This window comes from Phyllobates terribilis, unplaced genomic scaffold, assembly GCF_046119375.1.
Source record: "Phyllobates terribilis strain yellow unplaced genomic scaffold, ASM4611937v1 Scaffold_29__1_contigs__length_15306474, whole genome shotgun sequence".
NCBI classification, from domain to species: Eukaryota; Metazoa; Chordata; class Amphibia; order Anura; family Dendrobatidae; genus Phyllobates; species Phyllobates terribilis.
Genome location: NW_027362789.1, coordinates 2,244,681 through 2,262,644, shown reverse-complemented (window position 1 = coordinate 2,262,644; position 17,964 = coordinate 2,244,681). Strand labels below are relative to the sequence as shown.

General features: G+C 44.6%; 1 protein-coding gene across 1 annotated transcript in view; it reads left to right on the top strand.

Annotated features, from left to right (window-relative positions):
• The first annotated feature begins 3,413 nt into the window (after positions 1-3,413).
• LOC141178652 (dynein axonemal heavy chain 7-like) overlaps positions 3,414-17,964 on the top strand; it is a 42,416-nt gene continuing 27,865 nt past the window's right edge. The window contains exon 1 of the mRNA XM_073660545.1: positions 3,414-3,570. Coding sequence (XP_073516646.1) covers positions 3,479-3,570 — 92 coding nt within the window. The 5' untranslated portion in view covers positions 3,414-3,478. The remainder of the gene's footprint in view (positions 3,571-17,964) is intronic.

The following is a 17,964-nucleotide window of genomic DNA, read 5'->3' as shown; positions in this document are numbered from 1 at the left end:
CACACACACACACTATCATGTGCATACACTCACACAACCTCTCTCACTCTCCTACACACACTCTCAGACACACACTCACACAAACTGACTATCACATGCGCACACTCACTCACTCTAAAACACACACATACACACACATTGTCTATCAAACACTGTCATGCACACACACTCACATACACACCCTCTCTCACACACTCACTATCACGCATGCATACATGATCTCACACAAACACACACACAAGCATGCTCACATAAACACGCTTACACAAACACGCTGGCACTCACATAAAAACACTCACACAAGCATGCACACACAAACACGATCACAATCTCACACACACGCCCACACAAACACGCCCACACAGCACTCACATAAACACTCTTACACACTATCACACGCTCACACAAACACTCTCGCACAACCACGCTCACACAAACACTCTCGCACAAAAACACAAACCCTCTCGCACAAACGATTGTTTGATAGCTAAACATCTCATCTAGAGTTTGCAAGATATACCTTCCAGCTACTTAATCTAAATTAGAAGCAAATTGTTTGAAGATTGCTTCTACCTAAATGGCTGAAAACGCATGTATCTTGGTGATGGATAGGACAGCTTGAGGGGATATGGAGGAGGCTGTTTTTTGATAGCAAAATGTTTAAATTACACCTAATAATTTATGGAAATTATCAGATTTTTCTAACTATTGAACTCACCTTAATTTAAAACACACCCCAGGTTTAGATAGTAACAAAATAGGAAAAATACTTTTCAACTAATTTAAATTTCCTGGAGGTGTAAATTTGGGAAGGATTTGATCATACTAAATTTACTTTACACACACACACTCTTTCACATACTGTCTCTCACACAAACACGCTCACAAAAAGACGCTCACAAAAATACTCATATGAACATGCTCGCACAAACACGCTCACACAAACAAGCTCGCACAAACACACAATCCCTCTCGCACAAACGATTGTTTGATAGGCAAACATCACATCTAGAGTTTGCAAGATATACTGTACCTTCCAGCTACTTAATCTAAATTAGAAGCAAATTGTTTGAAGATTACTTCTACCTAAATGGCAGAAAATGCACCTATCTTGGTGATGGATAGGACAGCTTGAGGGGATATGGAGGAGGCTGTTTTTTTGATAGGTGTAATTTAAACATTTTGCTAATAATTTATAGAAAGTATCAGATTTTAAAACACACCACAGGTTTAGATAGTAACAAAAAAGGAAAAATACTTTTGCAACTAATTAAAATTTCCTGGAGGTGTAAATTTGGGAAGGATTTGATAATACTAACTTTACTTTACACACACACACACACACACACACACACACACACACACACACACACACACACACTCTTTCACATACTGTCTGTTATGCACACGCCCGGACTGACTGGCGTGTGCGGGTGTTGTGGTTCCACTGGACCATGGACCGGAGAGTGCCTGGAGGGGCGTGACTAAGTATCTGGCCGATCCGACCAAGGTGGCACGACGGCATACGACGCCAGTGCACCAGGGAGAAACCGGGTAGAGGGACCAGGTGCTACTCCAGGTCAAACTCCGGACACGGGGGTTGACCCACACTGGGATTACTGGAACAGGCAGGTTAGGCTGGCACAGACTGGTGGATGTAAGCAAACACGGCAGGTATGCAGATGGGTGGATACAGGCGAGTATGCAGGCAGGGAGGTACTGGCCGAAAGGACGGGCTGGAGCACAGAAAGGTTAAGACCCAGTACAGACTGGGTCACAGAACCGCAGATGCGGTAGACAACCACAGCAGAGAGGGAATGCCCGAAGCGGTGGGCAAGAACAGAGCAGGACGGGGCTGCAGGAGCAGCGAGCACAAGCAGGGCAGGACAGGACTGCCGGAGCAGCGGGCAGAAGCAGGGCAGGACAGGACTGCCGGAGCAGCGGGCAGAAGCAGGGCAGGACAGGACTGCCGGAGCAGCGGGCAGAAGCAGGGCAGGACAGGACTGCCGGAGCAGCGGGCAGAAGCAGGGCAGGACAGGACTGCCGGAGCAGCGGGCAGAAGCAGGGCAGGACAGGACAGGACTGCCGGAGCAGCGGGCAGAAGCAGGGCAGGACAGGACAGGACTGCCGGAGCAGCGGGCAGAAGCAGGGCAGGACAGGACAGGACTGCCGGAGCAGCGGGCAGAAGCAGGGCAGGACAGGACAGGACTGCCGGAGCAGCGGGCAGAAGCAGGGCAGGACAGGACAGGACTGCCGGAGCAGCGGGCAGAAGCAGGGCAGGACAGGACAGGACTGCCGGAGCAGCGGGCAGAAGCAGGGCAGGACAGGACAGGACTGCCGGAGCAGCGGGCAGAAGCAGGGCAGGACAGGACAGGACTGCCGGAGCAGCGGGCAGAAGCAGGGCAGGACAGGACTGCCGGAGCAGTGAGCAAAAGGGTCAGAGCGGAGCAAGGCTGCCGGAGCAGTGAGCAAAAGGGTCAGAGCGGAGCAAGGCTGCGGAGCAGTGAGCAAGGAGTCAGAGCAGGCTAGAACCGCCGGAGCGGTAAGCAAAGGAGTCAGAGCAGACTAGAACCGCCGGAGCAGTGAGCAAAGGAGTCAGAGCAGACTAGAACCGCCGGAGCGGTGAGCAAAGGAGTCAGAGCAGGCTAGAACCGCCGGAGCGGTAAGCAAAGGAGTCAGAGCAGGCTAGAACCGCCGGAGTGGTGAGCAAAGGAGTAAGAGCAGGCAAGGCTGAGTAGGGGGGACAGGGCTCTGTTCACACGGAACAGACAGGAAGGGAAAGGCAGAGCCAGACACCCACAGGGTACTTGCAGAGAAGTAGCGAGTGGACCACAAACTCACAAACGGGAGTACAGAGACAACAAGCAGGAGTTAGGTACGAGTTCAGACTCTGCAGAAAAAGGAAGGGAACGGACATAGAGGCAAAACAGGTAAAGGATAGGAGAGAGTTCAGACTGGAACTGAGTGTACGGAGGAGACCGACACTGCAGCGGAATACAGGAGCGGGTCTGGGAATACGGCCCCCAGAGAGGCAGGACGAACAGGCAAGGAGCGTGTTCAGACAGGACAGACAAGATACAGGAGCGGGTCTAGGTAATCGGCCCCTAGAAGGCGGGAGGAACAGGCTAGGAGCGTGTTCAGACAGGTCAGACAAGATACAGGAACGGGTCTAGGTAATCGGCCCCTAGAAGGCAGGAGGAACAGGCTAGGAGCGTGTTCAGACAGGCCTGGAAATACAGCCTCCAGGATAGGCAGACAAGAGAACACAGAACGGGACCTGGCACCTTCAGAGTGCAAGCACACACTGAATGAAACACTATGCTCAGGCAGGAATAGATGGGAGCAGCTGAGCTATATACCAGGTGACAGACAGCAATAGGCTGAGGACGCACAAGGGGTGTGACCCACAGCAGGTACAAAAAGCAGGAAGTGATCGGGCGCCACCCTTAAGCAGCAGAAACAGACACAAACAGACAGCATGGAGGGAAGCCAGAGAGACATTCTGGACTGGAGATCAAGTGCGCGCTCTTGCACAGTGGGAGATGGACCACCATGCAAGGACGCCGCCAGGTATGTTACACTGTCTCTCACACAAACACACTCGCTCACACTCTCACACAAACACGCTGATGCAAACGCGCTGACACAAAAATGCTGACACAAACACACTGACACGCTGACACATACGCACACTGACACAAAAACTCTGACACAAACCTCCTCACACTCTCACAAGCACGGTCACACAAATACGCTGACACTCTCACACAGTCACATAAACACTCGCAAGCATGCGCACACAAACACGATCACAATCGCTCACACAAACAGGCTCACACAAACAGGCTCACACTCTCATACCAACAGGCTGACACAAACAGGCTGACACAAACAGGCTGACACTCTCAAACAAACAGACTCACATAAACACGCTTACACAAACACGCTGACACAACGCTCACACAAACACACAAACATGCTCACACAAACGCGCTGACACAAACCCCCTCACACAATCACGCTGACACATCACTCTCACACAAACACACAAATGCTCACACAAACATGCTCACACTCTCACACAAACACGGTCACACAACACTTACGCTCACACAAACACGCTCACAGAAAGACGCTCACACAAATACTCACATAAACATGCTCCCACAAACACGCTCACAAAAAGACGCTCACACATACTCACAAACACGCTCGCACAAACACGCTCGCACAAACTATTGTTTGATAGGCAAACATCACATCCAAAGTTTGCAAAATATACCTTCCAGCTACTTAATCTAAATTAGAAGCAAATTGTTTGAAGATTACTTCTACCTAAATGGCAGAAAACGCATCTATCTTGGTGATGGATAGGACAGCTTGAGGGGATATGGAGGAGGCTGTTTTTTTGATAGGTGTAATTTAAACATTTTGCTAATAATTTATAGAAAGTATCAGATTTTTCTAACTATTGAACTCACCTTAATTTAAAACACACCCCAGGTTCAGATAGTAACAAAATAGGAAAAATACTTTTGCAACTAATTTAAATTTCCTGGAGGTATAAATTTGGGAAGGATTTGATAATACTAACTTTACTTTACACACACACTCTTTCACATACTGTCACACAAACACACTCACATGAACACACAAGCACGCTCACACAAACACGCTCACACAACACTCGCATGCTCACACAAACACAATCACACTCACACAAACACGCTGACACAAGTGCGCTGACACAAAAACACTGACCCATCCACACTTGCACAGACACGCTGACACAAATGCGCTGACACAAACGCACACTCACACAAACATGCTGACACAAACCTCACACAAACCTACTTTAACCTTACTTTACACACACTCTTTCACATACTGTCTCTCACACAAACACACTCAGTCACATGAACACACAAGCACACTCACTCAAACACACAAACCCGCTCACAAAAACACGCTCACACACAAGCACTTTTACACAACACTCTCACACAACACGCTCACACTCTCATACAAACAAACTGACAAAAACACTGACACAAAGACGCTCACACAACACTCGCACGCTCACACAAACACGATCACTCTCCCACAAAAGCGCTGATGCAAACGCGCTGACACAAACACACTGACCCATCTACACTGACACAAACGCGCTGACACAAACACGATCACACTCTCACACAAACACGCTGATGCAAACGCGCTGACGCAAACGCGCTGACACAAGTGTGCTGACACAAACACGCTGATGCAAACGTGCTGACACAAATGCGCTGACACAAACACACTGACCCATCTACACTTGCACAAACACGCTGACACAGACACACACAAACCTCACACAAACCTTCTCACACGCTCTCACTCTCACAAAAACCCGCTTACACCAACACTCTCACAAGCACGCTCACACAAATACGCTGACACTCTCACACATACAGTCACATAAACACTCACAAGCATGCACACACAAACACTCACACAAACACGATCACAATCTTACACACGCCCATACGCTCACACACACACGCTTACACAAACAGGGTCACACAAACAGGCTCACACAACACTCACATAAACACTCTTACACAACATGCTCACACAACACGCTCACACTCTCATACAAACAGGCTGACACAGGCAGGCTGACAAAAGCAGGCTGACACTTTCAAACAAACAGACTCACATAAACACTCTTACACAAACCCGATCACACGCTCACACAAACACGCTGACACAATGCTCACACAAACCCATGCACACAAACACACAAACACGCTGGCACAAACACGCTCACACAATCACGCTCACACAAACACTTACATAAACATGGTCATACAACACTTACGCTCACACAAACACGCTCACAAAAAGACGCTCACGCAAACACGCTCACACAAACACGCTCACACAAACACATAGTTACATAGTGTTACATAGTTAGTAAAGCCGAATAAAGACTTGCGTCCATCAAGTTCGACCTGTTAGTTCTGTAATTGCTAAAGTTGATCCAGAGGAGGGCAAAAACCCCAAATGATTTAGCCAATCTTCACCTGAGGAAAAATTCCCTCCCGACTCTGAAACCAGCAGTCAGAATAAATCCCTGTATCAACCTACTATTTTATTCTATTTTTAAGTATATGCAGAAATCTGCCTGGTATCTAGAAAAGCATCCAGTCCCCGCTTGAACTGGTTTAGTGAATCCGACATTACCGTCTCCTCACTCAGTGAATTCCATATTCTCACTGCTCTTACCGTAAAGAACCCCTTCCTATGCTGGTGCTGAAACCTTTTCTCTTCCAGTCTTAGTGAATGCCCTCTTGTTACCGTAATATCCCTCCTTTTGAACAAATCCCGGGCAAGGTCTCTATACTGTCCCCTAACATATTTGTACACATTTATTATGTCCCCCCTCAACCTTCTCTTTTCCAGGCTGAATAGTCCTAGTTTTGCCAACCTCTCTGGGTATTGCAGTCCCTCCATTCCCCTTATTAATTTTGTTGCCCTCCTTTGTACCTTTTCAAGCTCATTTATATCCTTTCTATATATTGGGGCCCATAACTGAGCACAGTATTCCAAGTGTGGTCTGACCAGTGCTTTGTACAGTGGAAGAACAATGTTCTCATCCTTTGCAGCTATACCTCTTCTGATACATCCCATTACCCTGTTTGCCCTTACAGCAGCGGCCTGACTTTGGGCACTCCAATTTAGTTTGCTATCAATCAAGATGCCCAAGTCCTTCTCCATCTCTGAATTCCCCAATGATTTCCCATTCAGTGAGTACTGGTGACTTCCATTTTTCCTTCCCATATGTATGACCTTACATTTCTCCTCGTTAAACCTCATTTGCCATTTAATGCTCCACCTACCCAGCTTATCCAAATCCCTCTGTAGGTCTTCACTATCCTCTTTTGTATTAATTGTTTTACATAACTTTGTGTCATCTGCAAATATTGATATTTTACTATTTATCCCGTTGACTATGTCGTTAATAAAGATATTAAATAACATTGGGCCTAGTACAGACCCCTGTGGTACCCCACTAGTGATGCTTACCCAATCTGAGTATATTCCATTTATAACCACCCTCTGCCTTCTATCCTTTAGCCAGTTAGCTACCCACTTGCAGACATTTTCCCCTAGCCCCATCATTCTCATTTTGTATACCAACCTATTATGTGGCACGCTATCGAACGCTTTTGAGAAGTCGAGATACACGACATCCACTGGTTCCCCCTGATCTACTCGAGAGCTAACCTCCTCGTAGAAGTCAATCAGGTTTGTTTGGCAGGAGCGATTCCTCATGAATCCATGTTGGTTTGGGGTTAATAGATTATTAGCATCAAGATGCTCCATGATTGCCTCATTAATAAAGCCTTCAAAAATTTTGCCCACAACGGACGTCAGACTCACCGGCCGATAGTTTCCGGTGTTACTTTTTGCTCCCTTTTTGAATATTGGCACTACATTCGCCTGTCGCCAATCAAGTGGTACAGACCCAGTCTCAACAGAGTCCTTAAATATAAGATATAACGGTCTGTCTATCACATTACTTAGTTCCCTTAGTACCCGTGGGTGTATGCCATCAGGTCCTGGTGATTTGTTTATTTTAATGTTACTGAGGCGTTTCTGTACCCCAGCTTGGGTTAGATTTGTCATACTTAGTGGAGGATTAAGCTTGTCACTTCTCATTTCTCCTGTTAGTTCTTTTTCCTTTGTGAAAGTTGACGAAAAAAATTTATTTAATAGATTAGCTTTATCCTCATCTTTCTCTATGATTTTGCCTTCATCTCTTTTTATCGGTCCAATATTATTCGATTTAGTCCTTTTACTATTTATATACGTAAAGAACAGTTTGGGATTTGATCTACTTTCGCTAGCAATACGTCTCTCTGTTTCCTCCTTTGCTATTTTTATTTGTTTTTTGCAGGTTCTCGTTTTTTCCTTGTAACACATTAGTGCCTCCTTGCTGTTTTCCTGTTTTAATCTCTTGAATGCCTCTTTTTTGCTATTTAACGCCCCTTTTACGTTCTTATTCAACCATATTGGTTTCCTCTTATTTCTGGCCCTTTTATTCCCATACGGTATATACCTCTCGCACTGAGTATTCAGAATTCTTTTGAAGGTTTCCCATTTACTATTCGTATTTCCTTGATTAAGAACTTTGTCCCAGTCTATAAGTTGAAGGTTTTCTTTCAGCTGATCAAACTTCGCCCTCCTAAAGTTTAATGTTTTAGTTGTTCCCTTATTGATAACCCTACTACTGAAGGGCATTTTGAAATTGATAATATTATGATCGCTATTACCTAGGTGCCCCCCTATCTGTACCTCAGTTATTCTATCAGGCCTATTAGTCAATATTAAGTCCAACACTGCCTTCCCTCTCGTTGGTTCCTGCACTAGTTGGGAGAGATAATTATCCTTGATATTTGTCAAGAACCTTTTTCCTTTCTGCGATCTACAGGTTTCTGTTTCCCAGTCAATATCCGGGTAGTTGAAGTCCCCCATTACAATCACCTCATTATGTTTTGCTACTTTGTCTATTTGTCCTAATAGCAGTTTCTCATTCTCCTCTGTTATATTGGGTGGCTTATAGCAGACCCCCAGTAATATTTTATTATTATTTTTTGCCCCCTCTATCTCTACCCACATGGACTCGACCCCCTCTTCTCCCTCTCCTATATCTTCCCTTAGTCTGGGCTTTAGACGTGACTTTACATATAAGCAGACTCCTCTGCCCTTCCCCTGTTTCCGGTCCCTTCTAAATAAACTATAATCTGTTAAATTTACCGCCCAGTCGTAGCTATCGTCTAGCCAAGTCTCTGTTATACCTACGATGTCATACCTCTCCTCCGATATAAGCGCCCGCAGCTCATCCGCCTTATTGGTCAGGCTTCTTGCGTTGGTCAGCATGCAAGATAAAACTTTGGGGTTATTTAGCATCCTATTCTTCTCTAACGATCTAACTGTACTATCCCCACCCCCCTCTCCACCCTCATTATATTCACTTCTCCCCTTCCCCCTTGCTTGCCTCACATCCTACCTATTTCCTTGGTTTCCCCCCCCGTCTCTAGTTTAAAAACTCCTCCAACCTATTAGCCATCTTCTTCCCCAGCACCACTGCACCCTCCCCATTGAGGTTCAAACCCTCTCGCACAAACGATTGTTTGATAGGCAAACATCACATCCAAAGTTTGCAAGATATACCTTCCAGCTACTTAATCTAAATTAGAAGCAAATTGTTTGAAGATTACTTCTACCTAAATGGCAGAAAACGCATCTATCTTGGTGATGGATAGGACAGCTTGAGGGGATATGGAGGAGGCTGTTTTTTTCATAGGTGTAATTTAAACATTTTGCTAATAATTTATAGAAAGTATTCGATTTTTTCTAATTATTGAACTCACCTTAATTTTAAACACACCCCAGGTTTAGATAGTAACAAAATAGGAAAAATACTTTTGCAACTAATTTAAATTTCCTGGAGGTGTAAATTTGGGAAGGATTTGATAATACTAACTTTACTTTACATACACACACACACACACACACACACACACACACACACACACACACACACACTCTTTCACATACTGTCTCTCACTCAAACACACTCACTCAAACACACAAACATGCTCAAACAAACAAACACGCTCACACAAACGCTGACCACAAACACGCTGACCACAAACACGCTGACCACAAACCTACTTTAACCTTACTTTACACACACACACTCTTTCACATACTGTCTCTCACACAAACACACTCACATGAACACACAAGCACTTTTACACAACACGCTCACACACTGACACAAACACACTGACACAAACACACTGACACAAACACACTGACCCAAACACACTGACCCATCTATACTTGCACAGACACACTGACATAAACACGCTGACACAAACACTCACACCTTCTCACAGAAACCTGCTCACACAAACCTCACACTCTCACACGCTCACACCAACACTCTCTCACAAGCACGCTCACACAAATACGCTGACACTCTCAGTCACATAAACACGATCACAATCTCACAAACACACTTGCACAAACACTTACACAAACAGGCTCACACAAACACTCACATAAACGCTCGCACAAACAAACGCACTGACACAAAGACGCTCGCACAAACACGCTGACACAAAAATGCTGACACAAACACGCTCACACACACACACACACACACACTCTCACACACACACAAATGCGCTGACAAAAACGCTCACACAAACATGCTGAACACAAGCACGCTCACACAAACATGCTCACACTCTCACACAAACGCACTGACAAAGCTCACACAACACTCACACAAACACACAAATACTCGCACAAACATGTTCACACTCTCACACAAACACGCTCACACAACACTTACGCTCACAAAAATACTCACATAAACACGCTCGCACAAACAAACGGCCTGACACAAAGACGCTCGCACAAACATGCTGACACACACTCACGCTGACACGCTCATACAAACATGCTGAACACAAGCACGCTCACACAAACACACGCACACTACACTCGCACGCTCACACAAACATGATCACACTCTCACACACATGCTGATGCAAACGCGCTGGCACAAACGCGCTGACACAAGTTCGCTGACGCACACACGCTCGCACAAACACGCTGACACAAACCTCCTCACACAAACCTCCTCACACTCTCACATAAACCCGCTTACACCAACACTCTCTCACAAGCACGCTCACACAAAACGCTGACACTCACACAAACACTCACATAAACACACACACAAACGCACTGACAAAGACGATCGCACAAACACGCTGACACAAACACGCTCACACAAACATGCTGAACACAAGCACGCTCACACAAACGTTCTGACACAAACACACTGACACAAAGCTCACACAATCACGCTCACACAAACACACAAATACTCGCACAAACATGTTCACACTCTCACACAAACACTCACACAACACTTACGCTCACAAAAAGACGCTCACACAAATACTCACATAAACACGCTCGCACAAACGCACTGACACAGACGCTCGCACAAACACGCTGACACAAAAATACTGACACAAACACGCTCACACACACACACTCTCTCACGCTGACACGCTCATACAAACATGCTGAACACAAGCACGCTCACACAAACATGCTCACACTGTCACACAAACGCGCTGACACAAAGCTCACACAATCACGCTCACACAACACTCTCAAACACACAAATACTCGCACAAACATGTTCACACTCACACAAACACGCTCACACAACACTTACGCTCACAAAAAGACGCTCACACAAATACTCACATAAACACGCTCGCACAAACAAACGGCCTGACACAAACTCGCTGACACGCTCATACAAACATGCTGACACAAACACGCTCACAAAAAGATGCTCGCACAAACACGCTCGCACAAACACGCTGACTCAAACCTCACTCTCACGCTCACACAAACACGCTGAACACAAACCTCCTCACACAAACCTCCTCACACAAACGTACTTTAACCTTACTTTATACACACACACTTTCACACACTCACTCAAACACACAAACACGCTCGCACAAACACGCTCACAAGCATTCTCACACAAACACTCACACATCGCGCTTACACTCTCATACAAACACGCTGACACAAACACTTAAACACTCACACAAACCTCCTCACACAAACCTCCTCACACTCTCACATAAACCCGCTTACACCAACACTCTCTCACAAGCACGCTCACAAAAATACGCTGACACTCACGCAGTAACATAAACACTCACACAAGCATGCACACTCAAACACGATCACAATGACACACACGCTTGCACAAACACTTACACAAACAGGCTCACACTCACACAAACAGGCTCACACAACACTCACATAAACAAGCTGACAGAAACACAAGCACTCACAAACCTCACACAAACCTCCTCACGCTCACACAAACCCTCTTACACCAACACTCTCACAAGCACGCTCACACAAACGCTGACACTCTCACACAAACTCAAACACACTCACACAAGCATGCACACACAAACACGATCACAATCTTACACACACATGCTCATACGCTCACACACACACGCTTACAAACACGCTCGCACAAACACTGACACAAACACTCACATACAAACATGCTGACACAAACACGCTAACACTCACACAAACACGCTCACACTCACACAAACACTCACACAAACGCGCTGACACAAACGCGCTGACAAACATGCTGACGCAAAAAAGTCTGATACAAACACGCTCACATATACACACGCTGACACAAACGCTCACACAAACATGCTCACACTCTCACATAAACACGCTCACATAAACACACTGACACACTCTCACACAAACACCGTTAGAACCCTCCTGTTAGTTTTTTCTATCTTGTGTTTGTGGTCACGTGACCATCTGCCTATATATTTCAGCTCCGCCCTTCTGGCTTTGCTGGACTTCAGTGTTGTTTTGACTGTCTCTCTAGCCAGGTGCTTCGGTGCCTATCTGTTTAGTTCGCTTGGTCCTCTGGACCTCTAGTACTTTTTGTCAGTTTGTCTTTTGTGCTCTGCAACAACTTCTGTTTAGGAAGTGTCCCATTTTTGTCACAGTCCTTAGTTCATTTAGGGACCCCTTCCTTAAATCTATAGGTCTCCGTTCAGACTAGCCGAGGACGAAGGTGGGTCTGTTCACAAGGAACAGGCAGCCCGCTACATCGTAGGGATTCAGCTTAGTCTTACTGTAGGGACAGCTTTCCCTTACTGTTATGATCTGCAACATAAACTAAGTCCAGCCCAAAAAAAAAAAAAAAAACTAAAAAAGGAAAGAAATTCGGGGATCAGTATGGTTTCCGTCCAGAAGTTGGCTCAATGCCTGCAGGGATTGTCTCTGGAGGTGGCCGAGCTTCAGCAACACGTGAGTAGCTGTCCTGGAGCGCATTTTGTCGAACCCAAGGTAGGACTGCCTGATGTTTTTTATGGTAAACAGCAAGATTTTTTTTTCCTTTAAAAATGCTTGTTTGTTATATTTTCGTTTGAGACCAAGGTCCTCTGGGAATGAATCACAGCGCATTGGTTTTATTATATCACTTTTGCGCAAAGAACCACAGGGGTGGGCCTTTTCTGTCCAACCTAATGATCAGTGTTTAAGTTCTGTTGAAGATTTATTTTCTGCTATGGGGCTATTATATGACGATCCTGATCGAATCTCATCTGCTGAATCAGAACTCAGATGTTTGAATCAGGGGTCAGATGATGTTGAAAATTATTGCACACACTTCAGGAGATGGGTCTCAGAAGTTAAATGGAATGATTCTGCGCTGAGATGTTTATTTCTTGCTGGTCTGAGTGAAAGGGTTAAGGATTTGCTAATTGCATTCCCTGTACCTGAGACTCTGCAGGAAGCTATGCAGTTAGCTGTTCGTATTGACAGGAGACTGAGGTCCAGGGTTAATGATGTAAAAACTCCTGTAACTTCAGGTCCTAGTTCCCAAAAAATCTGCTCTGTCAGCGGAGAACCGATGGATGTGGGGGCGATGTCACTCCGCTCTCAGGAAAGAGATCGGAGATTCGCAGAAGGTTTGTGTCTTTATTGTGGTAAAGCCGACCATTTGATTAAGTATTGTGAGCGTCGTTTAAGTAAAGAAAAAAAAAAGGTCAGTTACGCCTGCATAGCTTTTTTACGCGCTGCAGGAGTGTTTCTTTCTGGGAGTACTACTCTGCAAGGAGATTTGATTGAATTTCAGGTATTTGTGGATTGTGGTTCAACACTTAATGTGATTGATAAAGGGTTTTTGGAAAAACTTAAATTGAAATCCAAACCTTTGCCATCACCTATTTTTGTGGTTGCAATTGATAACACTCCTTTGAAATGTATTACTCACAAGACTGCTGCATTTCCTGTCACTTTCAATGGAGGTCACCAAGAAATTTTGGACTTGGTTGTTTTGGATAATTTGCCCTCTCCAGTTGTTCTAGGATTGCCTTGGTTAAAACTGCACAATCCTTTATTGGACTGGTCTACTAATGTGATTAAGTCTTGGAGTCCGAAGTGCTATGCTAAATGTTGTAATGGTCGCATTGCAGCTGTGGAAAAAGGAGAATTACCCATACCTATTCAAGATTTTTGTAGTTTTTTTTCGGAGGAGGAGTCGCAAGTTTTACCTCCTCATAGGGATTATGATTGCGCCATTGAGTTTGTTCCGGGTGCTACTCTTCTCAAAAGTCGCTTGTTTAATCTGACTATCCCTGAAAGAAAGGCCTTGGAGGAGTACATAGAGGCTAGCCTGGCTGCTGGTCACATTAGACCTTCTAAGTCACTTGTGGCAGTTGGATTCTTCTTTGTTAAAAATAAGGACGGGGGTTTACGTTCATGTCTGGATTTTCGTGAAATTAATAAGATTACCGTACGCAATTCCTACCCATTGCCGTTAATTCCTCACTTGTTTAACCAGTTAGTGGGAGCCAAGTGGTTCTCCAAAATTGATCTCCGGGGGGCATACTATTTGTTATGTGTGAAAGAGGGTGATGAATGGAAAACTGCCTTTAACACTCCGGTAGGTCATTTTGAGAATCTGGTGATGCCTTTTGGTTTTACCAATTGACCTGCATTTTTCAGAACCTTATTAATGACATCCTGAGACCTTTGATTGGTAAGAATGTGGTTGTGTATTTGGATGACATTTTGATTTATTCGCCAGATCTCAAGTCCCATTGGCAGAGTGTAGGTGAAGTTTTGCATTTATTGAGTGATAATTCACTCTTTGCTAAGCTGGAGAAATGTAAGTTCGCTGTGCAGAAAATTAGTTTTTTGGGCTACATTGTCTCCAGCGAGGGCTTTGAGATGGACCCTGTGAAGGGTCAGGCTGTGCAGGAATGGCCTAGGCCTATTGGTTTGAAATCTATACAGAGATTTTTGGGTTTTGCCAATTATTACAGGAAATTCATTAAGAATTTTTCTGTAATTGTTAAACCTCTAACCGATCTCACCAGGAAAGGGGCGAATACGGCCCAGTGGACTACTGAGGCCATTGAAGTGTTTGAGTATCTCAAAGAGAGGTTCAGTTCTGCCCCTATCCTTATTCAGCCTGATGAGACAAAGCCTTTTTTGGTCGAGGTCGATGCTTCATCGGTGGGGGTTGGAGCAGTTTTGTCTCAGGAGAATAAGGGTGGAGTACATCCTTGTGCCTTCTTTTCGAAAAAATTTTCGGAAACCGAACTGAATTATGATGTTGGAAATCGGGAGTTGCTGGATATTAAACTTGCGTTTGAACATTGGCGTCATTTTTTGGAAGGTGCTAGATTTCCTATTCAGGTTTTCACAGATCTTAAGAATCTAATCTATCTGGATGCTGCCAAGTGCTTGAATGCCCGTCAAGCTAGGTGGGCACTTTTTTTTCTTGGTTTCATTTTTCTGTTACCTACATCCCTGGTACTAAGAATGTTAAAGCCGATGCTTTATCTCGCAGCTTCTCTCCTACGGTCGGTGCCGAGGAGAAGGAGAGTATTTTACAAAAAGGAGTTGTAGTGGCGGCTTTGGACTCCGTTTTGGAGAATGGGATTCTGAAAACTCAAGATGATGCTCCATCTAACACTCCCAATGGGAGGTTGTTCGTGCCTAGAGCCTTTAGGAGAGATTTGTTTGTGGAGTGTCACGAGTCTCGGTTGGCAGGTCATCCAGGAATTTTGGAAACTAAGCGACTTATCAGTTGCAGTTTTTGGTGGCCTGGATGGCAGAAGGAAGTCATCAAGTGGGTGCGTCAGTGTACTGTGGGTGCTAGGTCAAAGGCTTCACATACTCCTGCTGTGGGGTTGCTTTGCCCTCTGGAGGTTCTTAGTGCACCTTGGACGCATCTCACAATGGATTTCATTACTGATCTTCCTGTGTCCGAGGGTTTTACTGTCATCTGGGTGGTCGTGGACAGTTTTAGTAAGATGTGTCATTTGGTTCCATTCATTAAGTTGCCCTGCACCAAGACACTCGCTAAGGTGTTTGTTAAGGAGATTGTCAAGCTCCATGGCGCTTCCACGGATATTGTTTCTGATAGAGGACCTTAGTTTGTGGCTCGCTTTTGGCGTGCCTTTTGTGACAGGTTGGGAGTCCATTTGTCATTTTTGTCTGGTTATCATCCTGAGTCTAATGGACAGACTGAAAGAAAGAACCAGGATGTTGAACAGTTTTTGCGTTGTTTTGTGGCAGACAATCAAGAGGTGTGGTGTGAGTTTCTGCCTCTCGCAGAATTTGCTCTGAACATTCATACATCCTCCTCTGCTGGGTGTTCTCCTTTTTTTTGTTGTACTGGGAGACATCAGTCTTTTGGTTCGTTCTCCAACTTGGGGTTGGCGGTGCCGGAGGAGGAGAATTTTTCCGGTGATTTGGAGAGAGTTTGGACTAATGTAAGTTGCAACCTTCAAGAGGCTAACAAGAAGTCCAAGAAGTATTTTGAAAGGAAACGTAAAGAGGTTTTGTTTACTGTGGGTGACATGGTTTGGTTGTCCTCAAAGAACTTGCGGTTGAGGATTCCCTCTAAAAAACTGGGTCCTAAGCTTGTGGGTCCATTTAAAGTGCTTCAGGTTGTTAACCCTTCTGCTGTTAGGTTGGATGTCCCTACTTCCTGGAAGATTAATCCTGTGTTTCATGTCTCCTTGTTGAAAAAGGCTGACGTGTCTGATAGGGACGCCACTGTCACAGTTCCTCCTGTGGTGGAAGACGGCGAATATGAAATTTGATGTGACACAGGACAGAAGCAGCCAAATGAATTCTGATGTATTAAGAGCCATACTGTGTGCTCAGATCCAGCCAAACTGATTGGTCGTCGTTTCATACTACAGATGGACAATGACCCAAAACATAAAGCCAAAGCAACCCAGGAATTTATTAAAGCAAAGAAGTGGAATATTCTTGAATGGCCAAGTCAGTCACCTGATCTCAACCCAATTGAGCAGGCATTTCACTTGTTAAAGACTAAACTTCAGAGAGAAAGGCCCACAAACAAACAGCAACTGAAAACCACCGCAGTGAAGGCCTGGCAGAGCATCAAAAAAGAGGAAACACAGCGTCTGGTGATGTCCATGAGTTCAAGACTTCAGGCAGTCATTGCCAACAAAGGGTTTTCAACCAAGTACTAGAAATGAACATTTTATTTACAATTATTTAATCTGTCCAATTACTTTTGGTCCCTTTTAAAAACAGGGTGGCACATGTTAAGGAGATGAAACTCCTAAATCCTTCATCCAATTTTAATGTGGATACCCTCAAATGAAAGCTGAAAGTCTGAACTTCAACTGCATCTGAATTGTTTTGTTTAAAATTCATTTTGGTAATGTCTAGAACCAAAATTATAAAAATGTTGTCTCTGTCCAAATATATATGGACCTAACTGTAGGTGGATAGATAGATGCACATACACATAGATAGATGTTTCATAGCTATGAGATAGATATAGATAGATTATGTGACAGATATTTAATATTGTAAGGTGATCACAGGGGAGATATGTGTCATCCAGTTTGTAAAGCTTGGTGATATGAACCCGGATTTAATGCTCCAGTGTCACAGATGCTGAGAGACTTAAATTAACTTTAACAGGGCTGTGTTTTTTTGTGAACAGCTAAAGAGATGGGCGGGATGGCTGTTCACCATATCTCCACCTCAGGGTGTGGTCCATAGAGATATATAGATATAGACATACATGGATAAATAGATAGCTAGATAGATATGAGATACATAGATAGATGATAGATACATATGAGATACATCAATGAGACATACATGAGAGATAGATAGAAATGACACATACATTAAATATAGATTGAGACACAGACAAATAACAGATGATATAGATATAGATAGATGATAGATCAATATAAAATACATATATAATAGATAGATACAGGGATAGATAGATAGACATAGATTATAGAA